This window comes from Ruditapes philippinarum, unplaced genomic scaffold (assembly GCF_026571515.1).
Source record: "Ruditapes philippinarum isolate M1 unplaced genomic scaffold, ASM2657151v2 ctg488_1_1_1_1, whole genome shotgun sequence".
NCBI classification, from domain to species: domain Eukaryota; kingdom Metazoa; phylum Mollusca; class Bivalvia; order Venerida; family Veneridae; genus Ruditapes; species Ruditapes philippinarum.
In genome coordinates this window covers 182,160-210,000 of record NW_026853285.1, presented here as the reverse complement: position 1 = coordinate 210,000, position 27,841 = coordinate 182,160, and the positions used below count along the sequence as shown (strand labels likewise).

At 30.6% G+C, this 27,841-nt stretch overlaps 2 protein-coding genes across 5 annotated transcripts in view; both read left to right on the top strand.

The window, feature by feature from the left end:
- LOC132736386 (uncharacterized) overlaps positions 1 to 27,841 on the top strand; it is an 83,876-nt gene that overhangs the window by 19,812 nt on the left and 36,223 nt on the right. The window lies entirely within an intron of this gene.
- LOC132736387 (Golgi-associated plant pathogenesis-related protein 1-like) lies at positions 14,640 to 19,711 on the top strand. The gene is made up of 4 exons (XM_060723512.1): positions 14,640 to 14,701; positions 16,595 to 16,742; positions 17,571 to 17,672; positions 19,521 to 19,711. The coding sequence occupies exons 1-4, from the start codon at positions 14,693 to 14,695 to the stop codon at positions 19,655 to 19,657; spliced, it is 396 nt and encodes a 131-aa protein (XP_060579495.1). The 5' UTR covers positions 14,640 to 14,692; the 3' UTR covers positions 19,658 to 19,711.

Below are 27,841 nucleotides of genomic sequence, written 5' to 3'. Positions count from 1 at the left end.
AAGAGTTGACAATTGCAGATCCAATTTTATTGAGTCTGTTCACATGTCAAACATTTCAAACAATTATTATTTTCACTGAAATAAAAATACCACAAATGATATACGAGGGTGATTAATACAATGTGAAATATATTTTCTAATTAAACTCGTGGTTCTTATGTTTGTGTAAACTCTGCTATGCTTTAAAGCATATGCTTTCAAATGATATCAAATGCGTATATGTAGTCAGACAGGTAAGAATTTTATTCACATTTAAAATACCTTACACGAGAAACTTCATGTAAATATTACTGGTAAACGCTCAGACAGAAGTGCTTACGTAAATGCTCGAATAAAACTAGGAAAATCGGCTATGAATGTTTATAAGGATATTTGTAATATTTTGGGCAAAAATGAAGTATCTTAGGCATTTGAAGATTCATGTACCACTGGTAGATAGTTACTGACAAACATGCATAAATTCAAGGGTATCATTGACAAAAAATGCCAGACTTACACTTACTCAGACATGAAGAATGAGTTGAAAATTTCTGTAAATATTTCCAAATATGATAGTCTCCGTTTTTCTAATATTTGTGACTGATGATAAATTGCGGTTAACTATTTTACGTGTAACAATAACAATGAGATTTGGATCACCAAAAATGTTCGTAGACCGTGCATTGACAAGTGTCAAGAAAGTAATGTAAGTTATTTTTTAAAAACCCATGGAACTTTTTCCAAATTCATGTTTCTAGATGTCGTTCTGTTCCATCCAAGTATTATAGAGGGATTTGTTACACTGTTTATTTTTCCTATTTCCTAGACTGAAAACAACATCTTACAAGTCATCACTACAAGAGGAGAAATGGACTTGGGTCGGCCTTTTCCAGGTTTTGTAAAGTATAACCTAATGAGGATTATGCCAAAGGATTTAAAATTGAATTAAACGTCTGAAGCTTTGTAAATCTTTGGGGGATTATTTCGAAGGATTGAAATAGAAAATTGTAAAATAGTTGCTCTTTTGTTAAATTTATCGACCAAATTGGTATTTAATAGGTATTGAGCCATTCTCGTAACAAAGATACTTTGATTCAAACTAGTTTTACCTAGTACTACAATATCAAATGTAAAACAAGTAATTGAATTCCTATCAAACTATACCGTAAGAAAATAGATATTATCTAAATATTCTTAAAAATAACCATAACCATCGACATATGTGCAATTCTCTCTTTACTTCAGAAAGTGGTTGACAACAATAACAATAACAACAACAATATTTTATTCATGTTTCTCTTCTACACATGTAAAAGTATAAAAAATGTATAAACCCGTTTAATTATTGATTGTAATGTAGTGATGACGATTATATGCATGTTAAATGGCAAAACCTAGAATATTAATTATATCATTTAATTAAACACGAAAGTTTTCCGCATATCGCAAAAAGGTCTTAACAATTTATATTGGTTGACCAATCTAAATTATCATCTCAAAATTAAACGTGTAGGATTCACAAAAGAGAAGGTGTATATAAAGTATCAAACAAAATAATAGGAACTTGTAACTGCATATATTTGGTCATCTAAATTATTTTTTATATTAATTTTGTAATTAGTATTATTGGTTTTTATTATTCAATGTGGTAAGTTACATAGGAGTAACGGGTCAAAGAAAGTTTAATTGAATAGATAATAGATAATTTATTTACAAAATGCACAAGTCCCACAATAGCGAGAAACATCAGCAGTATACATACATAAATGAGCCACGTCATGACAAAACCAACATAATGGGTTTGCGACCAGCATGGATCCAGACCAGCCTGCGCATCCGAGCAGTCTGATCAGGATCCATGCTCTTCGCTTGCAAACCCTATAACAAGTAAAGAAACAGATAGCGAACAGCATGGATCCTGATCAGACTCAAGTCGAATGTTTACATCTTTCATGTAACCTGAACAAAACAAAACAAAAGCATATCGAAAAACGGGAGATTATCCAGGTCATATATAGGTTTTAACAAATAGTTATTTCAGTAATAATTGTAAAATTATATATTTTATATAAAATAAAATACATTGAACAATACGAGACTGGTGGCATGAAGACGTATTATAACTTAATATAACAAACAAAACTGTACATTACATGTATATAAAATTTACAGTGTTTAAGATAAAACATTTGAGCCGCGTCACGACAAAACCAACATAATGGGTTTGCGACCAGCATGGATCCAGACCAGCCTGCGCCTCCGCGCAGTCTGATAAGGATCCATGCTGTTCGCCATCAGTTTCTCTACTTGTAATAGGGTTTGTAAATCCTGATCAGACTGCGCGGAGGCGCAGGCTGGTCTGGATCCATGCTGGTCGCAAAACCATTATGTTGGTTTTGTCGTGACGCGGCTCATTATTTTTTAGATGTGTCAACAGTAATTAATTCGAAAAAATTGTTTCATATTTGAAACATGGATTTGCATGTAAGAAAAGAAGAATGTGCACAATGTACGTATAGCATAAAGATTGTAATTCAGATGTTACACAGATTTAATACTTAATGTAAGAGTGTAAAATTATATTATTTACATACAACCGAGAAAACATATTGTTTTAAATGTCATTAAATATCCCTAAGATGTTTTACTTAAATATAATATTTCAACAGAAGTGATTACATGTTGCATAATTTTAACACTTTCATGAAAAAGAAAGGACATAAAACCTAGACACTGGTTGTCTTTTGAATAATTCAAAATACGAAAAAGAAGTATTGTTAATATGCTTTAATCAATATATAATGATTTATTTAACAAGTACACGTTTAACTCTTTCATGAAAAGAAAACAATGTAATATACATGCAGCATAGAGAGCATATTTTTATAGTAATGTCATAAAGGAAAAGAATAGTATCTAGACTCAGTGGACATGTCCTCGATCAATTTTATTGTAAAATTACACCCAACAAATTAAACTTGCCTCGTATGAGTAATATTTTCCGTTGAAAAATATCACCAGACACTCTTCTTGTAAAACGTCATATTTTAAGCTAGGGAGCAACCATTAAACATAACAATAACAACATAGGTCATAGACCACCAAATTTTAAATTTTCTTAGGATAATGGACACGTCGTCGATCAGCTAATTTTGACATGATAATGTAAAAAAATATTTAAACTAGTACTTGTATGACAAAATTTGGAGTTTATATTTAAAAGAAATGTGAATAAAATAGAAATGAATTATTTGAGATATTTTACTGGGATCCATGCGTTTATCACCTCCATATGACTGATAATAATCTCTCTTGCAACATTTTTTAAAAATAATCTAGAACGAGGACAGCCTCTTGATGCCATGAATGTTGCATAATTTATCAGAATTTGTTCATCAGCAGGCTTTAACATACACTCTTCCCCAAATTTTGTAATATAAGCCTTGTATTTCCCATTGATCAATGGTTCTGTACAGTGGTGTAAGGAAGGCCTAATTTAATAGCTGCTTTACGTATGGAATAGCCCTGGGTCACAAGATGTTTTGCCTCACCATAAATTTGATCTGGGTGGGTCCTCTGAGACCTAGGCATTGCTGAAAATATATAATTGTGTGTCACCAAAGGGGAAAAATATAGTGGTGTTAAACCAAGGGAAAAAACAGTAAAATATAGTGGTTTGTAACCTATGTGTTTTTCTATCCTTTAATTTACTATTTTTTTTTTACTTTTGATATTATGTAAAATTATCTAATTATTCTTAGGAAAGCGGAAAATATGTATTTTGGGCAAAATATGCATATATTTAGCATTTTTTCTTAGTGGCTGATCCCTGACCTAGATTACCGTAGGAAATCGACCCATCCCCTTCCTGGGAAAAGAGCTAAAAGCTTACTTAATTTTATTATGTAGGAAAAAAATTTGTATAATTATCAAAAGTAGTTATTTTTTGTCATTTTTATATATTTTGTATAAATATTAGAGCTAAGGAGAAAAGATGCATTTACTTTTTTATTGGGTAATTTCTACTTTTACTTTGCCATTGTTTTTAGAATCGTCTGCTGCGTGAACTTTGACCTCACATAAAAGCTCTTCAGTGGGAGTTAAGTAAAGTACTTACATGTGTTGGAAAAACAAAGCAAAGAAAGTTTGTGTTTTATCAAGTTTATTTGAAAAAGATACAAAAAACAAAATTTTGATCGAGGACCTGGCTGATCGAGGACGTGTCCAATCACTCTAATAATAGTAATCTAACAAAAATCTAGCAATGAAGTATTTTAATGTTTCACAATGTGACATATACGTCCTTTATAATTGAATTGTATTATTGGCGTCCGCGCCAAAGCGCGGCGCCTATTGGAATGAAATGAGATTTTGTGAAAGGGCGACAGCAACTTCTCGAGCCTTTTATAGTTGCCAATAATAAAAGCCGATCATTCCGGTCGGTATGAGGGTGCTTGATTATTAATTAGTCGCGATATGTACAATGAATGGCGAACTGGAGAATTTCGCAATGCAAACATTTTCAAATGAAATAACCTTTTCCGTCAATAAATCGCGCTCTTCGGGGTATTTTTGCTTATCATTTTGTAGTACACAGTGGGTTATTATGGTATGTTATTCCGAAAGCTGTTAATAGAATGATGAGTTGATGACCTAAATATTCAGAAAATCTATTTATAGAGGGATGTACTCCTATCGGTAATTCCCAGTCTCTCCCGGGATTTACTAATGACCGGCGAATAGTACCACACGTTTATTGTTCGGTCTCTCCCGGTTTTGGAGTAGATATCGTTACAGAACAGAACAAATATTTTACAGATAAATAAGCTTTTTTTCAAAATAAGTGTTTGTCACTTAGTTTGGTTACAATAATTAACAAAATGATAAGCAAAAATACCCCGAAGAGCGCGATTTATTGACGGAAAAGGTTATTTCATTTGAAAATGTTTGCATTGCGAAATTCTCCAGTTCGCCATTCATTGTACATATCGCGACTAATTAATAATCAAGCACCCTCATACCGATCGGAATGATCGGCTTTTATTATTGGCAACTATAAAAGGCTCGAGAAGTTGCTGTCGCCCTTTCACAAAATCTCATTTCATTCCAATAGGCGCCGCGCTTCGGTGCGGACGCCAATAAACAAAGATCAACTCTCGAATTGATTGATTATTATTATACATAAACATACAATTCGAAAAAAAAAACCAACAACACAAATCGCATGTTATATTTTATCTATATGAGATAAAAACAATAAATATGTACAATAATTGAGAAAAAATGTACATTTTTATGGCATTAATATGACACTATCAACTTTAAAACATTTTATACAATTTGTTATTCGTGTTTAGTAAAGATTCCGAGGAATTATTCAAAGTTACAAATCAGATTTTATGAATTATTCAATTGATTGATAATTTAAAAAATGATAAAGAAAAATACAAATGTACATGTATATGGTTTAAGAATAAACAATATTATAAATTGAAAGATTAACCATGATTTACTGACTTTTTCCAGTTAAGTTTTGACTTATAATCGTCGATCATTATGACAATTGAATTCTTAAAATAGTAGTAAACGTAAAAACTCAGTATTAAAATAGCGCATAAAACACATACAAAAAAAGAGAAAACAATATTCATAAAATCTGTATTTTTTTTATTAAAATAGAAATTACATTTATTGTATAATAAACAATTATGCTCAACATGATCAACATGGTAATATAACAAGTGTCATATTGTTACTTAGTGTGAACAGATACCTTAAGAGGGGGTCCTCGTTAATAGCAATAACATAATAAGGGACAATTACACAAGTATGGTGTTGATCATGCGTTACACATATGGATTATAAATGATTGTATACATGTATATCCGTTGCTATTAATAACCACGATCATAAAGAAATAACAAGTAATATTCTAATTTCTAGCATGCCGATCAAAGTTATAAATAATGAACAATGTCTTTCGTCCGTTCATTCAAAAGTGATATACAATTCTGGTAAAACCCAATGAACCATTGAAAAGTTTATAAGAATATCTTGTCATCATATATCTACTAGTTCATCTGCACCTGCTGTTTGGACGCCCTTTGATGCTTTGCATCAATGCTTTTCTTGTAGTTTTATTAAAATATGCCTGAGGACAGTGAAAGAATAAGTTTAAATCCGTGACCGTGCAAGAAAAGTTTCGTCTTTGTAGGCGTTAAATAAGCACGACTTCATAAATATGTATAGTCTGTCCCATTAAAAAAGGAAACGAACTTTTGCCTGGTATGAATTAACAAAACGACTTTGAAAAAAAACTTTTTTGTGAACTAAAAAAAAGTTACCCTCAAGATTTTTCAGGATTTTTCTGTAAAGTGTCTAGTTTTCTTGTAAAAGCAAAGTTTAATTTCTTTACGGCAAAAAATGTGATAACAAGAACAACAAGGAAAGGCGGCGTTCAATGAACGCAGCCCCCACCCGACAAGAGCCAGTGGCAAGATGCCCAAGAGGACCCCAAACATAAACAGGACAGAGCACAAGGCAGATCATGGGCATGCTAACCACTAAAATCAAACATAAGAATAAATAATTAGTAACTGATAAGGAACTAAAGACCCGTGGAAGGGGGGGGGGGCGGTGCAGGGGGAAATAAATAAAAACTAGGGGCAAAGGGGAAGATACTTACCGTAGACGAAAAAACAACAAGGGACACAAAAGTGTCAACAAAACAGTATGAAACAACATAGACATACATCTGAGGAACACAGAGGGGCGCCGCCTTGGAATGGTCAGCAGCATAAATACTGCTGGGGAGTTTAAACCAGTTAATGGTGAACCAAACCTCACTCTTAGGACACCACAGGTACTCGGAGTAGTAGTAGAATGAGTACCAGCCACATCCACCAGCTGCTGTAAGACTTGAACCATGTAAGAATGTCATTACCTATGGCAGATGGAAGAGGAAGAAGAACTTCTTCATGTGCAGTATAGTGTGATCAACTCTATCAAGTGCATTTTGTAGATCTAAAAGTATCATGCAATACTGCCTTTGTCCATTTCCAATTTAATACAATCTGTTACATGAATCATACATGTGTCAGTCGAAAAACCAATTCTAAACCCTGACTGAAACTGACTGACCATGACTCGAACCCATGACCAACTGAGCTATCAGGCCGGCAACACATTTTCTCTTTAATAATGTAACAGTTATAAACCACAACATATTTCCCACTATATTGATTTGTGTCCTTAAATTTCTGATGTTTACAGATCATAGTGAATTAAACTCGGGGTTATATGCAGTCACAGGATGAGAAAAACTTTCAGCTTGACCACAACTCGAACCTGTGACCCACAGAATAATGTACTGCGGCTGTAGCGATTGAGCTATCTGAAGGCTATTTTATGAAGGCTGATTTGTATTTTACATCAGGGGCACCGAGCGAACACATTAAAATGCAACAAACGAACCACTTTGTGGTAGATTGTATTTTCATGTTTTCATCTGGCGCCCGTTTCTTTTTGTACTTTGTTGGTTTTCATGTGGCACAAATCACCCACTATAAAATTTAATGCACAAATTTATTCAAGGGCACGTAACAATCTACTCTATGAAAAGTCTGTTGTGGGTTGACTCTGGAGACATGGAGGTTGAGACCGGTGTCCCTCGTTTACAAATAGATAAAACAGAAGCTGTCCTTTTCAAACTATGCACATGTTAGAAAAAAAAAATAGAATAACTATTCAGAATATGATTTTTTGAGATTTAATTAATTATATTGCTTGATCAAAGTTTAAGGACATTTTCAATCAAAACATGTATTATCATTTATAACTTTAAATGAAAGTCTCATCCCTTTAATAATAATGTCATAACTGAAACTCTTTAAATACAGAAATATTATAAGTTTCATCATATCAATATACTATGATATACATGTATGCACTTAAAATTAATTATTCCCAGTTTCTATTAAATAAATATGAAATCCTTACATTAACATTAATATTGGTACTAATGGATGGAATTCAAATCTAGTAGAAAGAAAATTATAATGTATAATCTCTATTTTATAGATACTACTTTTAGTTAGTTAACACTGGATATAAACACCTAAAACCTGTAGACTAATCAATACATGTATTATTATTCATAAATTTAAATGCAAGTCTCATCCATCATAACTGTTAGTCTTTAAATACAGAAATACACATTATATCCATATACATAGATACACATGTATGCTCATTATATTAATAATTCCCAGTTTCCATTGAAAATAAATATAACATCCTATTAACATTGGTACTTGGCTGGAATTCATAATCTTGTAGAAAGAAAACTATAATGTATAGTATAAAAGTAAAACAAATCTCAAATACAAACTGTAGTCTATATCATATAATAAAGATTGATTGTGTGAGTGTATAAACATTAAATGCATATCTCTTACAGTAACAAATACTGTTCCTCTTTAAACCTTCCATTAGACTTTACTATATAACTAACTGCATATATATCAAGTGTTTAAAATTGATAACTTCAGGATGTTATCCTTTCTCTGTTTTAATATATGGATGCATAGCTTTAATTTTCTACCTTTCATTTTACCAAAGGTTATTTTATTAACAATTTATATACAAACACATAGAAAATAATTAGTGATTAGAATATTCCTGTTGCAGAATACCTGTAGGTATGTACTAACTGAAAAAACTAGAAAAATCCAGCCTATATGCCAGTAAAATAAAAATCTATCAATATTCACTCCTCAGGGTCTCTATGCTTTTGATAACCTTATAAATGGTAAATTTTATACAACAAAAATAGTAAGTACTACCTAAGTTAGACAGAAAAGAACATATAATTTAATAAACATGAGTTACTTCCCCTTAACATAGAGAAAACCTGAACCCAAAAAGAACACCCTAAACAGCAAAATTATGAAATGTTGCAGGCTCAGTTTTATTAAGTCATGTAAAGTAATGGTTGTAAGTATTCATAAAAAGTTAGATGGTAATGTGACGGCAGTAAGTGCAGAAAATCGGATAGCTTTCGAAATCCGTATACTGGTACACTTTGTAAAAACAATCATTCTGTGCAATAGATTAACGTAATATGGATAAAATCAATAGGATAATCGTTTACAACAGTTCCATTCCTACCCTAATACTCATATGCAGGTGAACGTTCTTCTTGTAGGAAATTTTTAAAAATATATAAATGAATGAAAAAGAATACAGCATCAATAGTTTGAATATGTTAAATTTATATTGTTCCTTGTTGAGGGCCTCATGGAAGATTGATATGTTTGTTCAAATGAGTTCTCTCGTTAAATAAAGTCTTTATTATTATTATTATTATTATTATTAATGTAGACCACAACGATATTCGAAATCCCGGTTTTAGGATTGCCAATAAAGCTAAGGGACAAGCTGTTTAACTGAGCCTGCAATTTCGTGAAAATAATATCACAATGCACATGCTGTTCACATGAAGTTATTAAATACAAATATAACAACATATTTGTTTACTTGATTTTTAAGAATCAAAATAAAACTAATTAACACAACATGACATCAACTGCTAATAATAACAGCTCCTTCCATAGGCCAAAATAAAAAGCATTCCATCAGAGACGACGCCGCTCACCGGCGTCGCCAATAAGTAAAACATCGAAATGCTCATGTAGAAACATAAAAAAAGAAAACCCAATGACCATAACAAAAGTACTCAATGTCTTAAAGGAAGACAGAGCAACAAGAAGATCACATACAAGGGCCCGACGAAGCAAGACAGAAGACGAACATTAAGGCAATTCAGTCCCAAAGGGCTTTAAGAACTGTCCATCATAGTCTCCCACTTGGTCAGTCAGATGTAAAGATGAAAAGCGTAGCGTCCAACTGTAAATAGGTTGAACACTAAGCATGCGGTATGTCTTAAAATAGAAGGGCCATAACCCCTTTTAATACACTTGTTACTATATATAGTAACAAAATTGCCTATGGTTTCAACTGATTATGAGTGTCACGTGACCTATTATGAGTTTGCGGCCCGGGGCCGAGAACTAGTTATCAGCCCGCAGAACATGCGCACGTGCACAAACTGAAACAATGACGTCATGTTTTACGTTATCAAACAGTTAACTGTAAAAGTGAAAGTAGGTTCTCAGCACGAATTGCTTTATTCTTATTATGAGAGCTTAAGCGTATTTAGTACAAACACATTTTTGTTACTATTGAAATTTGATGAAATAATACGACAAATTCATTCCGAAAAAAATGAAAAAAAAACTTGATTCTAGATTCTACTAATACTGCTTGAACACACAAACAGTAAACATCTCTGTACAGAACAGTAGAAGAGTAGACAAGAATGTCAACGAAAGAACTTTGTTGTTGTATTTTTTTTTAAAATACTTCTATTAGATCTACCAAGTGTATTAAAGACATTAATACACGTCAGAGTAGGGCCGGGAGGTGAAAATCGGCCCTGAATGAATAATGGCCCTCGGGCTTAAGCCCTCGGGTCCATTATTGATTTTGCGGGCCGATTATCACCTTCCGGCCCTACTCTGCCGTGTATTAATCTCTTATTAATAAAACGTTTAATAATTTTAGTAAAGGGGACAGATGACTGGGGGAAGGGGGGTGATAAATCAAAGAAATAGAAACTTAGGGGCAAAGGGAGAGATACTTACCGTAGACGAGAAAGCAACAAGGGACACTAGCAAAAGTGTCACCATAACAGTATGAAACAACAAAGACATACATGATACATCATTAGGGGTAAATAACAGTTATTTACGAAATATATGATGTAACAAAAATGCCTCGCTCTTTTTATTGATGATTCCAGTTGTGGCATTGACAGAGGGTAACCTCATACACGCCTGTTTAACTCACAACGAGTGTAAAATGTCCATCGGTAAAAATGTTGTAAGCAACTTCCGTTCCTCGTTGTGAGCACCCATCTAGGACGTGTGACACGATAAACAAGGTGAGTTTTTCTTAATTTTTTAAGGTTACAGACATTTATGTTAAAATATCGGAATGCAGTTAGCTAGCGATGTGTTTTCCGAGTATGCACATATAAAGATATTGCCTGTTGGTGGACAATTTGATGGAAATACCGTGCGACGCAGTCACTCGGGGTAGCTGGAAAACTGGAGACAACTTCTCTCCGGACCAAATTTAACATTGAAAACGTCGATTCTGGTGCAGTTTTGTGCATTCTAACCTAAAACAGATGCCCACAAGTCTTCAGCGTAAATTATTACCTGAAAGTCTTCATAGAAACGAAGATATACCCTTTTTTGCTTTAATCCTCGTTGTGAGCACCATAACTGCGTTGTGAGCAAGACAAGCGCAGTGCGTGTATGATTTTAATATGTAATTCAGATGGTGAAAATATAATTTTCAATCTATCAAAGCAATTAAAACGTTTTTGCACAGCAGCATTACTTTGCAAGACGTTGTTCATACCCCAAAGGGAGGCATATTAGTTTTGAATATATATATATTTATAATTACCGAGTACATTTCACGCTATTTGTGAGACGAACCCTAAATGACGGTGTATGGGCGCCGCTATTTTGAAATGGACGTCACGTACAACTTAAATCAACGGGAAAAAATATGATTCTAACATTTTGACTGATTTTATGAAAAACATGCCTGGAGATATTGACGTCAGGGTTAACAGGACATTAATTTTAATTATTTTACTACATGTATTATATTTAATAAAAAATGGAATATTCAAATTTGGTGGGACATACTATAATTACATTATATAGCTAAGAGCTATATTAAATAATTATTGTAAGTGAAAACAATTTTGGCGTATGTTTGAACTTTATCTATTTACAGTTCAGCTGTAGACATTATATACATTTGTAACGAAACTTCAGGACCAACCAGACATAATATTTATGTAAGTATTTTTTCTTATTTTGTGCTTAAAGTAAGTAACGTACTTTGTCGGTTTGTTAGAGTACAGTTTTGTTGTTTATATGAAGTTATAAAACGTCTTATAAATGTACATGAATACCACCAGTCTCATATTGTTCAATGTATTTTATTTTTATATTGTAAATATTCCCAATTGTTTGGCCATACAGAATTTATTTATGTTGATACACAATTTCGAACTAAAAGTAAAAATACAAATTTAACTATTATTTTGCAGCGTTTATCATTTATTGTATAACTCTTACTGTTATTCTGTACTGCTAAATAATTTAAAAAAAAACAATAATAAAGGATTCAAATAATTGTTTCATTCACAAAACTATATTTTTTACTTAGCATTAATTTTAATTTTAATTATATATATATGAATATTCTTTCAATACAAAAATATATCATATATAGTTATTTCTTTTTTTTTCTTTTATCTTTTTTTTAACAAATATATTTCATACAGCTATTAAAGTTTTCAAAGTATAAAGCAGAACATATCATAAAAGAAAAAAAATTATATGCTACACTCATTCATCTGCACTCTCTTACTGTAGTCTGCGCTTTTAATATTGTTATTGGTCATATCTTATAATCTTTTCAGTCTAGTCATTTTAAGCGGGGTAAAAATATAATAGTTTGACGTGTAGATTTTGGATAGGTCAATACAGAGTAAAATACATAGGGCGAATAATAATAATAATATTGTGTTAATCTGCATTAAGGAAAATGAGATAAGAATTCCATGCGGAAATAATAAAGGTTTTAACGTTGTTATTTATCTTTTTCAATGTTGTTACAATATGTTATAAAAAATTTAGCTCCTACAACTGAGGGAATAGTCTTTTGCATTTTACATTGATAAATATACAGCTTAAAGTAAATTAAAATTAGATTTTTAGTTTTTGATAAAGGACTTTTATATGTAAAGCCAAAAATCATTTCTTCTGCAGTTAATGATGGAAATATTTTTTTTTTTTTTGAAATAGATATCAATGATATCCTTTACAAAACTACATTGCCAAAACAAATGTTCGATAGTTTCGTTTTCATTTTTACAAAAGGTACAAAGAGGATTATCATTATATTTAATTTTATGTAAATAATAGTTAGTGCCAATTATTCTATGAAGAATCCTAATTTGAAACCACTGTATCCTAGAATCTTTTGTTATTTAAATGGCATTTCGTATATTTCTTTCCATTTACTTTCTTCAAAATGTTGATCAGGTTGCTTTACTTGTTGGTTGTGTTTTATTAGTATTCAATAAATTGTAAGTCTGTTTTGATCCCTCTTTGTTTATAATTATGTTTTTTAAATAAGGAGGCAATTTTGGTCCACAAAATTTTTTACGTCATTCATACTAAAATTGAATTTTGTCATCATTTCATTTATCTTTTTTTTTTTAATTCCATGAAAGATTTAAAAGTTTGCATAAAGCCTGAATATGTTATTTAAATCTTGTAATGTAAGAATCAAACATATCTCCGATATAATATACACCGGAATTAAACCATGAATTAAGAAATATACTTTTATTGCCAATTAGCAATTTATTGTTGTAAAACAATGGTAGATCTTCGAAGGATTCGTTATTTATAGGATACTTATCTATATATGTAGATAAAGAATTAAAAGTGTCTTTCCGAAAAACGTTTGAAGTGTTTTTTGCAATTTTATCTACGTAATAATCAGTAAAATAATGTTTGCATATCAAATTCATTTATAATAATGTTTTTTCCAACAGGCATCGCTAATCATTCTTTTCAACCAGCTTATCTTTAGTGCCATTATAAAATCATTTAAATTAAATTAGACAAATCTGGTTATTTCTTTTCTAAAACATTATGTTTAAAATATGCAATAATGTCAACATCTCTAGACACCTTCTATTTGAATTAAAACTATTTCAGACATAGCATAAAAGAGAAGATTTGAAGAAATAAGATGGCGATGCGACATTTGATGCTTCTGTGCCTCTTAGCAGTTGTACTAACATTTGCATTTTTTGCAAAAATTAAAGTAAAAAATTTTATACTTATGTTTTTTGAAAAATTTGGCAGATAAAACATGACAATAATTAAAAAAAAAAATGAAAGCAAATTTAAAACGATCGTCCGGGGAAAACGTGTATATGAAACTTTTACTCACATGTTATTGGGAGAAATATTTTTTGAAAAATCTTATTGTTTGTTAGTTAAAAAAGGAAAAATATAAATTTTTGTTTTAAAAACTGCTTTCCTATTGATGGTCAAGACAATTCGGTCCTTTCTTATAAAAAAGTTTGTGTTTTTTTTTGTTTGTTTTTTAAGACACTACGCAATCATTCTGTGTTTACCTATAGTGTTTAGAATTTAAAACATAACATATCTTCTGTGTGTATTCTCAAAAGATGTTACTTCGACATTTAAAAAGGGACTGTTCAACAATTATACATATATCCAGCATAATGTATTTTTAAGTAAAATCTTTATTTTTACACTTCTGTTTACGAGGTAACTGAAAATGAAAAACCACTTAACATTAGCTAGATATAAACATATATCAAAACTCTAAAATAATCCAATGATATGTATGTAAGTGTTAACATATTTATATAAACAGATAAATTCACTACAATAAATGAAATATATCTTATTATGTTAATACTTAATCAACAAAAGACTTCTACCTATCAAATAATTGATTTTTTCAGGTGAACAAAAAGTTTCTAAAGCAAGTTGTAAAGCGGCACAATCAGATACGTACAATGCATGGGGTATGACAATACTATTTTCTCAAAATTTTCAAAGTCTTACAATTCATATCCTTCAACAGAAAAATTGCAATCACGAATTCTTCCAATTTTTGTTGTGCAAGTTGAACATAACGTGTCTTTTATTACTAAACATACGATTTGTAATAACATGTAAACAAGTAAGAAATTAGTTTATAACAAATTTATTTATAAAACAACATTTAAATGATAAAATGTGGTGTGATATAGAAATGGTGGTCATGTCATTCTGTCAATAAATACATTTTGAAACATAGGAAGAAAAATATTTGTCCTCAGAATTTCATAATAACATATATTATAAGTACAGTAGTTGTGAGAATTGCAGGTTTGGCGTTAAAGTCATGAAAGTGTCACTGAACACATGGTATTTCATTGACTTGTGAAATTACATTTGATAGTTAATTGCATTTTTATGTACTGGTGCTATAAAACAGTGTCAAGTTTTTTACCAAACATAGCTCACGGTACATTATATACTTACAGCATAATTATATAATTATAATAATACTCTTATTAAGCTTTACAATCCGTACTTATCTATTAATACTTTTATTAAGTTGTAATCGTTTTTAGATAATTAAAAAGAAAAGATAAAGGTCAACAATGCCGTGTCTAACATGGTGATTTGAAATATTGTTTTTAAAATGTTTAAAGTGTATTTCATACTTGTTTCTACTGTAGATTTCAATTAAAATAAAACATCAGGCCAATTAACAGTTGCATATTGTCTTGCTTAGGATACATCAGTAGTAATATGTAAGCTCTTAATATGATAGATTCACAGCATGCCCTATACATTTAAAGCACAGTTTATATTGTACAAATGTTGATATGATTTTTAATGTAGATCTATTTATCTCTGTAAGCTTTGCTTACTTGTCTCATATAATTGTGTATTTCATGACATAGATATTTTATCAGTTATATCATTATTTTGATGTTAAGTGTGATGAGACGTGGATAAACTATTTAAACTTTGAAGTTTAATGAATATCGACACATTGTCATTTTATATAAAACAATGTTATTGTAGTAAGTGTGATTAGTTATCGATAGAATTTATCACCTCAGGCGCCTGTTTCTTCTTACTTGCCCATTTCAACTGATATCTAAAAGTTTAATTATCTTTTTTTAGCTCCGAGGCTTTAAACGAAAATGAAATCTCAATGCGTTATAACGTGCACACATCTGGCAAGCTATGTTTTTATGACATTTTCATAAAGCAATTAACTGTATCACATGCTTCAAGACATTTACCTCAATATGTGTTATACAAATTTAAATTAATCTAACTTAAAAAGAAACATTAACAAAATAATGTTATATGATGTTTCTAACTATTTTTCATTTGAAATACTCTCTGTTATATATTTTATGGTTTTCATCTGTTATAACTTTGCATTTTTTATTTACGTTTACCTCTTTTTTCGTGTTTAATTTCAGCTCCATAGTAATTGTATATTATCATTTCATTGTCAAAGTTAAAATATAACTTTCTTATAGGATATATTTCCTGTATAGATATTGTATAAATACAATCAATCTTTTTAACGAAATATAAACAATAAATAAAATTTACACTTCTGCTTAAGAAAAGCATGCACTTAAGCATAAAACAAGATAAAAAAGGATTATCCTTCGAAGGCAATAAAAACCAAATAATTGAAAATCGCAAACTCCATATTATTATGTCTCTTTATCAAAAATAATATTTTATTCTTTCACCGGCCTAAGCTGTATCAATGTATTGGAATCAATGATCTTTGGATCAGAAATATATATATATATATATATATATATATATATATATATATTATATATATATATATATATATATATATATATATATATATTCTTTTTTTTTTATTGCAGGTAGGAAAAGTCAGGGGGAATAAGAAGATCTCAAGGTTTGCTCAACAATGGGCAAACTATCTGAATGATAATTCAAAGTTTGGACATAGACCCAAGGCGTCTCAGAAATATGGAGAAAATCTCTCCTGGATGTCCGGAAATGTTAATGGTGAATATATATTCAAATAATTAAAAAATCCCCGAAACTTAACTTTATTCATTGATATTTTTGTTGCAATAACGGTTATCATAATTGCTATCATATTTTTTCATTGATTAAATGACAAGTAGGTATAGACAATACAGTAATAACAACAACAACAACAACAACAACAACAAAACCAAATGTAGGATTCTAGGATAACAATGATTTTATTCTCTGTAATTTTATAGTTTCTATAGTTTTTAATCAGTAATAAAAATGATGCTGGAACAAAACTGTTTTATTATATCCAAAAGTACATTTCCATATTCATGATTTATAGTTTTTCTTGAAAATAAAATTAGTTATTTTCTTAGACCACTGCCCGACTTTGTATACATCTTGAATATTTTTGTTTGAAAAGTTTCCTCAGTTTTTCTTCTTTTTCTTTTTCTTTTTTTTAGCACGAAAGCGCTTCTTGATACATTTTACGAGGAAAGCTATCATAAATCTTTCTCTGCAAAAGATTCTAATTTTGCAACAAATTCCAAAAACGTTTTGAAAAAATATTCGTATATTCAGGTATAAGTCTGCATCATTTATGATTTAGAAAAGAAAGATTTACATAATCAGAATAATAGCATTTTAGTACAGGTTTTAATGATTGTTTTTTGGAATTTTCCTTTGCTTTAGATACAGAGATACAGTATTGTTTATGTAACTACCTATTTCAAAGAGTTTGGTTATTTATCAATTGTTTCCAGATTGATTCCAGATTGTATTCCAAGTTAACAAAGAATTATCATGATATCCATGTATGTTTAAAGATTACAAATAAAAACACTTGCAATGCAGGAGCTGATCACGTGAACAACTTATACACAGCAGAAGAACAGTTTTATCGAGATTATAACTACTATGGGATAGAGCCCCCTATGGTAAACTTCACGCATTACGGTAAGAATTTGTTTCACATGTCTCCATCTTCCAAATAATCTTCGTTGTTTTTGGCAAATGATCCATCGAATGCTTGCAATGATCATTTAACTGTTTCATCCTTTGAAATTGAATGATGTAATGTAACATAACATCGTATCTTTATCATTTTTTCAGATGACATAAATACCCATCCTTCTAATTTAGATATAATTATTTTTTGAAAATATACTAAACAGTTTAGAGCTTTGCTTTTTCAAAGGAAAAAGAGCGGTATATCAGTCACACGGTGCATATCCATATCGGTACCCTCTTTGCGAAATCTGCTGAAACGGTACCCTCTTTGTACATGCACAGGCCACTCTCTGCTCAAAACAAACCAGCGATAGATAACAAGCCAGTAAAAATTCATTGTAATAAGGAAAGGAGGTATGACACGTGGAAAAGATGTATACCACGGAACACTAGAATGTTTTATCTATGTGCTGATTTGTCATGTGCCCGTTTTTCATGTACTGCAAAACTTCACAATAAGCTACAAAAAAATCGACATGTCTTACCTCGCCCTCCACCTCGACATACTTTTCGGGCTGAAATGAACCTGTGGCCTGATTATATATGCATCAATACATATTTACTATGTTCATTTACATATCATCTTTGGACAAATGGAGTACATTGTCAAAAATAAATGTAAATTCATAAAAAAACATCCTACTTTCGGTTTTTGCTGCGGCACGGGCTACCTCTCTTCATTTGAATTTTTATATCACAGGTACCCTCTCATTTTTAAACACACATAGGTACACTCAATGCACGACATATTCTTTTTATTAGCGTTAATCGTTAAGTATGAAATATTTACATAAAAGTAAGAAATATTACATACCTAACGATTAACGCAAATACAAGCGTATGTCGTGCCTTGAGGCTACCTATGTGTGTGTGTAAAGAGGGTACCTGTGATATAAAAGTTCAAATGAAGAGAGGTAGCCCGTGCCGCTGCAAAACCGAAAGTAGGGTGTTTTATGAATTTTACATTTATTTTTGACAATGTACTGCCATTTTGTCCGAAGATGATATGTAAATGAACATATTGAATATGTATGATGCATATATAATCAAGCCACAGGTTCATTTCACCCCCGAAAATATGTCGAGGTGATGGGCGAAGCAAGACATGTCGATTTTTTGTAGCTTATTGTGAATTTGTAGTACATGAAAAACGGGCACATGACAAATCAGCACATAGATAAAACATTCTAGTGTTCCGTGGTATACATCTTTTCTACGTGTCATACCTTCTTTCCTTTTTATATTGAAATTTTACCGTATGGTTATCAATCGCAGGTTTGTTTTTAGCAGAGAGTGGCCCGTGCATGTGCAAAGAGGGTACCGTTTCAGCAGATTTTGCAAAGAGGGTACCGATATGGATATGCACCGTGAGTCATTTTTTCCCTCGCCATTTGTTTTTAAATCATTTGGTAAAATCCTAAGTTTTATCGGATTATACTAGTTTCCGCCATGCATAAGATAAGATGTGATAGTTTTGATATGTATTATGGCAGGAGGATGTTCAAAATGTCATATCGGTATATAGAAGACTATTGTAGTGCTAAATAATTTTACTAGGAATAATGTTTCACAACAATATTTGGTATATTTACATTAAAATTTAATTTTACATTCATAAATTATGTATTATATTCAACAATACTAGATCGATGTAAAAATAATATTTAAAATGCGTTTATGCCCAGAGGCAATATCATATCTAGGTGATAAATTTAATAAATAATTGCTTGTTTCAAATGTGTCTTTTATAGTTTCGAAATCGACAGAAATTGTTATATTTGTTTTGATTTGTAGGTCATTTTACACAGATTGTCTGGAAAGGTTCTAAAAAGATCGGTGTAGGAGTAGCCGGACCAGTTGTTGTCATCAACTATGACCCCGCCGGTAACTACATTGGCCAGTTCAAAGATAACGTGTTTGATAAACCGTAATCGTCAAAATATCTGTCTTTTATGATAATTCAAGTGAAGTAAATAAATTTCCTGCTTGAAGCGTTTCTTGTTTTTCTTAATGACATGAGATAAAATATGATATACTGTTAAGTACATTGGTTTTTTTTCTCTAGTTATGTGGCCTTATTTATAGAGGATATTCATGTTTTTTCTATAAATACATGATTTATTTTCATCGAGTGGTATGGAAATAAATATTTCATGAGTGGCGGTAGCCACGAGTGAAATATGGTAATTTTCATGCCACATGATGAAAATAAATCATGTATTTATAGAAAAAACTTGAATTTTCTGTTTATTATATACATTTTTCTCTTTTTTGACATTAAAATTTGAAAGACTTTCCCTTAAATTTTGTGTACTGGCAGAATTTAAAAGAAAGTAGTCCGGCAAGACACCAGTGAAAATATGGAAAATATGTTTCACTGCAGTGAAAAATAAATTTTTACAGTGAAAATACGGAAAATGAAAATACGCATTTTATTCTATCAATATTTCTCAATATTTCATTTATAAGTATATAATAAAAACAGTTATTTGTATATGTATAAGCATTTGTTGTCGTCGGCGTCCCTGTGGTTAGATTTTTACGTAAGCTGGTATCTCCATAACTACTGAATGGAATCGATTGAAACTTCACACACGTGTTCCTTGTGATTATCTTACACGATGGACATTAGTCCTAAAACTTTGATTTCCTTTTTGCATAATTATGCCCCTTCTCAACTTAGAAATACTTTGTTAACTTTTTACGTGTAAGCTGGTACCTCCATAACTACTTAAGGGAATGGATTGAAACTCTGTGCCCTTTGTGTGACATGTTTATGCATTCATAATAATGAAGCAGTGATTTACTCGATAAAACATCTTAATAACAAGCCTGGGACAATTTTATGTATTCATATAGGTAAGCATTATTATACCCAATGAAACACCCTTGTGACAACTTTTTTGAATTGTCGAGCGTCGCTGTCCTCCGACAGCTCTTGTTGAACTTATGTGTTGACCTATAGTCATCATTTACTTATGAGAAAGGCGTCTGAATTTGAAGTTAATATTGACTCATGAAGAAATTTTATCTAAGCAAAAAAAGTTTTTTTTGTGTAAGACGTAATTCATTTCATTTCCAGAACTTCAAAAACTTTGGCTACGCCATGTGTGAGAGTTCTATTTTTGGAGCTCACTCGATAAAACAAAACTTCATCATACATATAAACAAACGATATTCTCTATATATTACCACAGCCAATATTGCTTTACTCTGTATATTAGACAATATTTGGTTTAACCTGTATGTACCATATCATGTTTCATTCTATATGTACCTGAAACAATAACGGCTTTATTCTATATGTACCTGAAACAATAACGGCTTTATTCTATATGTACAACATAATTTATTATGCTTTACTTCACGTGTATATAAAGACAATATTAACTCTATATATACAACAGACAGCATTTGCTTTACACGTGAATTTTGCTTTATTCTATGTGAACTAGAAGCAATATTTGCGACTCAAGAAGCATTTTACGATAATAATTATTAGTAAATGGGCCCATAATGGAAAGTCATAATGGAAACACAATAAATAAGTATGTTCATAGTATTTAGTATCATACATGGCAGCCAAACACTAAAGAATTATCTACGGATGTTGTTTATAAGTGCGAGATATAAGATCAGATATCATGTATCCACATAAAGTAGAAAACAAGTACAAATGTTTGTGTCACTACTGTAGTCAGTAATCAGTGGTAATATTAGATGATAAAAATATCAAAGCATGCACATTTTCTTTTCCACCTATAATGCTACTCACTTTCTACAAAAATCAACAACTAATCATTGTAAGAAATATTAAAATCCACATGAAAATAAGCCAAATCGACTTTATTTTTCAAAATGTCCGTTACATGATTCGCGTCAAATGGTATATCATGCATGTTAAACAAGAAAGGCATTGATGCAAAGCCTCAAATGGCGTCCAAGCAAGAAATGCAGCAAATGACGATGAGCTAGTAGACATCTGCTGACCAGATATTTTTTTTGAACTTTTCAATGGTTAATTGGATTTTACCAGAATTGTACATGTATATCATAGATGAATGGCCGGACGAAAGACATTGTTCATCATTAACTTTGGTCGACTTGCTAAAAATAAAAAATATTAAATGTATTTTTTTTGGAACATACAAAACAGTAGTCAAATTGAAAAAAGTCTGTTTTTTATTATAATTGTAAAAAATATACAAACAGCATATAAAAAGAGACTATAATATTGTAATATAACAGGCATTTTTTTCTATCAAATTAAGAATTGACTTAAGATACTGAAGCTATATTTTAAGTCTCAGATAAATACTGAAAGTAGGACACACACTGGAATGAAAAATTTGAGATTAATTTCTAAAAGACCAAATTCAGGATTTTTTTGTTATACGCGTTAACAAAAATAATGGTACATTTAAAATCATGAATAAATTTTCATGGCATGTTGATATATTGAAACATTATTTATCAATGGAAGACTGTTTCCGGTATTTTAGACAGGTATCATAGGGTATGGGGAAATTCACTAACATCATGTTCATGCGAGTCAAAGATATAACAGCAAGTTGACATAGGTTATAAATAAAGAGCTATTGTTAATTGATTTATTAGGAGATGAATCTACTATTTTGTTGAATTACTTCAAAATCCTCGTCTGACCCACCAGTGTGTTTACATTCCTATCAATAAACCCATAACACCTCGACGAAAGTTTCTGTTGTTTAAATGCCGAAGTATTCGGCAAATCAAACCACCATAAAACCGATTGCCTTCAAACAAAATGGAATCAATTTCTAAAAGCAACAATTCGGGACAACAGGGTCGATTTAAATAATCAAAGGAGCTATTAAATTTACTTTAATTTTTTTCGATAAGTTATAAAGGGTGCAATTTATGGTTGAATATGTTTGCATTTCATTCTGCAATTCGTTATCAATTACCATAGCGGTTAATTAAACTACCTCAATAAATAGATTTTTGGGCTTTCTCAATGTTAAGGTCATATCTATTTATAGCTTTGTTCATTAATATGACATGCTGCGAATCACCAAAAGGGGAGACCAATATATGACTTTACATAATAAAAGTCGAAAGGAAATCGTGCTTCCGAATTTATTTTTAGCTGTAAATCGAAGGGATTAATTGATAAAAATCGGGTACATGGACAAAAAAAGTAAACACAAATAGCTCCAAGCCTGTGGGTGCGGAGCAATAAATTGTTCTAGAATAAAATATAATTATTCATGATGTAAATGTTCATACAAAATCAAACATTTTCTATATCAATACCAAAATGATACATTTCTTTTGTTTTTATAAATATCTGAAATATTTATGAAGAATGTGCCCACTGCAGACCAATCCAAAGGGTGGTCAAAATTGTAACAGTATGTTAAAGTGGCTTTAAAGTAATACTTATTTTCATTTCCAAACCATGTTGTCAAATTTATCACACAAACATGAAAAAATATCCCTATCACATAGTTTAATAAACTGTTTTACACCAACATCCAAAATAAAGGCTGATATTAAGCGACGTTTATTGAATCAGTTTTATTTACATTACTTTTTTGTGTAATAAACATTAAGTTGATGAGCGACCAATAAAACCAACGCCTACAGTTTGACGCTTACGTAACAACGTGATTATTTGCAATCATCATCAAACATGATATAGAGACCGTAAATGTTTGAGCTATACTAAGATAAGATTGAAAAATTTGATCTACAGCGGGGTAGTCAGCCCACGTAAACTTGATACAATTTCAATATAAAGTAGAACTAACTTAATATTCAGTTACCACAGGAGTTTGCAGTCTGCATACATATTTGATAAATAACATTTTGTTTACACATGATGATGATGACAACAACGATGTTGAGTTAACGATATTATAGTCATGTACTGACAAACAATAACTTAACGAGTGTTCATTGTTTCTGTATCTGTACAAATCATATTTTCCCACAAGTAACTGTCAACTATTTAACACAAACCATTCGAACTAGCGGTTGAAGATGAATGGCATAATACATATTAAAGTCAACCGAGTCTATCCGTTTAAAATATATTTCTCATCCAAGACGAACAAATGCTCATTCTGAATAACAAATAACATTCTAACATTTGAGCTAAAATCGGGTAGATTGTTTTAAGATAAAAAAAAATAAAATTAGTATAATCATCGTCAACTAAATTCAAACACGACTTTTAGCTCGCATTATATTATATTATATTATATGAATTCATTTTATTCATTTTGATCAACCAAACCCCAGCATTAATCAAACAAACACGATGGAAACTATATATATGAAAAATAATGAAACGGCGAATGATTCAACATCATTGACTCTATTAATAACTCTAGAGGAAAGTGTCTTCAAAGTGCAAGACATTCTAATGGGAGCTGTACATGCAGACTTTACATTACTGATTGTTTATATAACATGTTAAATTGTTGTTTATAAAGTATAGATTTATGAAAATAAAATACATGTATCCCAAACAAACCATTTTAATTACAAGATACTATTTCAAAAGCTCTTCAGTTTTAATTCTCAAAACTGTGTCTACATTGCACGAGGTAAACATCTGATCCTATTTACATTTACAAAAGTGTGTATTCCCTATAACAAGGGCAATAATTAAATATAATTTTAGAAATCATTAATAAAGAACCAAAGTACAAAGTCTTTAGCACGGTAATCATTTTAAAACACGATGCCCCTGTGGTATTTCGGGATCGATTAGACAGTGCATTGAGGTCAAAGTTCACATAATAGCAAGCATTCGATCCTTAGGACTCCTCGGTGATTGTAAATAAAAAGATTCTTCCATTCTTAAGTGAAACGTCGCGTCATTGTGGGTGGGTTTTAATAAAGCCACATGCAATATTTTATACACTTAAATTTTTGATATATATAGATGTAACAGAAATTCTTATCTGGTCACTTGAGATTGAACCGTTGTGGTCTTAACTTTAATTTCTTATAATCGTTTACCTTGATTATTTAATTTTCGCTTAAAGTTACAATAAGCATTATATTAAATTTTCATTTTATCATTATCTTAAATACTTTAAGAGTCTAATATTTTAAGAAAAAGAAAAACAGCACCTAATTATAATATTTTCTTTTTTTTTATTCTATAAAAAATCATTTAAAATAATTTTGGCAATTTTTTTTATTGCTTATAGATAATACTAGGAAAATGGACGGAATCCCACTTTGTATTTTCCTACTGTTAATGTTTACGGAACGGATAGTAAATGGCGCAAGTGAGTACATTTTGTAACTTATATATAATATACAGGACCACCAAAATGGGAACGAGTCAAATAACATAACTCAGCCATAATTATCACTATGGATATGTATAAATAATTATAACTGTAGCAATATGAGCATTATGTACATGGATCGTTGATATATGTATGTTTGTCAATTCTAGTGTTAACCAGACATATTTGATACATGATTGTCAATTGTTCGCATTTCGTCATAGAAGCCAATTTATGTTTCTGCAGTAAAAGAAAACTTCGTACAGTTCATTATTAAGAATATTCAAATTAGGATTTGAGGTACGGGTCATTGGTCAATACATAGATATTCATAACTTTAGAATTTATTTGACAGTTTCACTTAACTAAGCAGATGAATTTCTTTTGATGTATATGTCCATTATGTCTTGATAGAATTCATAACTTTCATAATTTTACACCGTAATGGTTGTTTCTGAAGTCGGGTTAATTACTCGGATAGTTTGTGAATGTGAATTTAATATAAAGTCACCCTTTTACAAATATTTCTTTTCATGCATTTAAAAGACACAATATTCCCAGACTTCATGCCTAAAATATCAATTAAAACAAAATAATTACAATGCAAAACATCTTTAAAAGGAAGAATTGCTTGGCCCGTGAAAACACTACACCACTATACAATTGTGAAGTTAACATTGTCGGGTGATAATGACAAGATAGTTGTTATATGATATATTTTGTGTTTTCTCTTTTTTTGTATACGAGTATAAATGAATGTAAAATTTGTATCAAGACAGAATTTAATTAAAATATTTGGCGTGATAGACGTAAATTCTATTCAGTATCTAAGGGAATATAAAAATGTTAATTATAGCATTGTTGCAATGCTTCACAATATTATATTTTCGTACGTTGGTTCTTTCACGAAGTAAGAGGAATAACTTTTAGGTCCAATTAAGCATTTTGATTAAGTGTATTACTAGTATCAGCTTCACTGAGGTTTGTAACGAGAGGACTATTTAAAACATTATACATATTTAAAGAAAGAGAAATATTCAAGAAATAATAACAAAAACATTTTTTAGGTAGCACTTACAAGGATTGGGTATATATCATCAAATGAATGCCTAACAAATCAACGATGATAAATATATCACGCGAGAATGTCAAGTGACAGTGTTTTCGCGACAATGACACTTACAATTTTATATTTTTGCATGCCATAAATTCAACAGAACGGACATTAAGCATTATTTGTACAATCTGGCAATGATATTTGTGAAAATTATGAATTTCACATGTTAAATATCATATGACGACACATGTGTGGTAATAAACAATATTAACTGAAATGATATGAAGTATATGCTAATATTTAACGTTATCATGATATAACATTATTGAGTTGTGCGTGAAATACGATATCGAATAAAGGTGATAGACAAGTTTCGTTTACATATCTTTGCAATGTTATAATTTAATTAATACATACACAAATGGTATAGTAATTTATAATTTTAGTTTGGCATCTTGATTCAAAATTGGAAAATAATTGCGTAGGATATTCAGAATCAAAATGTGTGTCCAGCAGAGACATTGAATCATAGGATTGATATACATGTTCTTAACAATCATATTGATCTTGTCATTTTTACAGTCCAATATTGGTGTAAACCATTCTTTTTTTTACTCTTTGTATACGAAGAATATAAAATATAACATAAAGTTTGAGTTGGCGCATTGTACAAATATATAAATAAACTTGAATGAACATAAATCATATAAAGGTGGGTACATTTTACTGCTTTTAATTCTTATACTGTTTATTAGTGATTTACATAATGTACGTGTATTGTATGATTGAACTTGTCAAGTTGTCTGATTCACAACTTTATCAACATTCGTTGGCAGAGATAATTTCGTTCAATATTATCATTAACCCTTTGTCCGGACTAGAACGGTCTCTTTACAAACTTTAGACTAAATGATAAGCCCTCTTGTCACTCTGAATGGATTAATATTTGCTTGTCTTATGCAGTTTAAGGCGCTACCCGGACACCCGTAATGAGTGGATAATATTTTTGATATCGAACCTTTAATTCAGCAGTACAAAACTGATTTCTGCATACCAACAAATGGTGCAATTAAATGATAGTTTATCATTTAATGAGATAGAGTAAAACTTTTTCGAACAAAGGACTAAAGAAAACTGAATGCAGGGTGTTTTATACATATAAAAACTAATAAATGAATGAGTTGACGTTTTCTTTTGAATTCAAGACAAATTATCTGAAACATTGTGTTGATTTATTAAATCTGAATCTGAGGGAGGTGGGTTGAAATTCAGGGCGGTGCTTACTGATTATAGTGACATTATGCCCATCCAAGGGTATAAAATGAGTGAACAGGTGAATATCAAAATAAGTTTTCATTTTACTATACTATTCCTTTTAATGTAATAATTTACTTCCCATAAACAATAAATAATGCACAGATCTAAATAAAATTCTTTAAATATGTATTAGAATTTACCTCTAATGCTCATTTTATAAAAAGAGTGGGGCAGTCTTTTTATATTTTAGGCAGATTTATAATTTTATCCTAATATCAACTCTTTGTCAAACACCATTTTAACAGTCAATCTTTTGGAATATAAAGTCAATTCAGCTAAACTTGACTATGAAAATATGAGCATAATGTTACTTTATCTAATGTAATGTCCATGGTTGTGTGCGGTAATTTTAGCAAATCGTCATTTTCATTATGTTAACACAAGATTTGCATAAAATGTAACGTTTTTTCTATATTATCATATATCATGATTATCAAATATCATCATTTTCG

Bases quoted from the DNA above. Each gene is read 5' to 3' on its own strand.
- LOC132736387 (XM_060723512.1), top strand. The intron at 16,743-17,570 runs GTGAATATATAT...CTTGCAATGCAG, and splicing joins GATGTCCGGAAATGTTAATG to GAGCTGATCACGTGAACAAC. The intron at 17,673-19,520 runs GTAAGAATTTGT...TTTGATTTGTAG, and splicing joins GGTAAACTTCACGCATTACG to GTCATTTTACACAGATTGTC.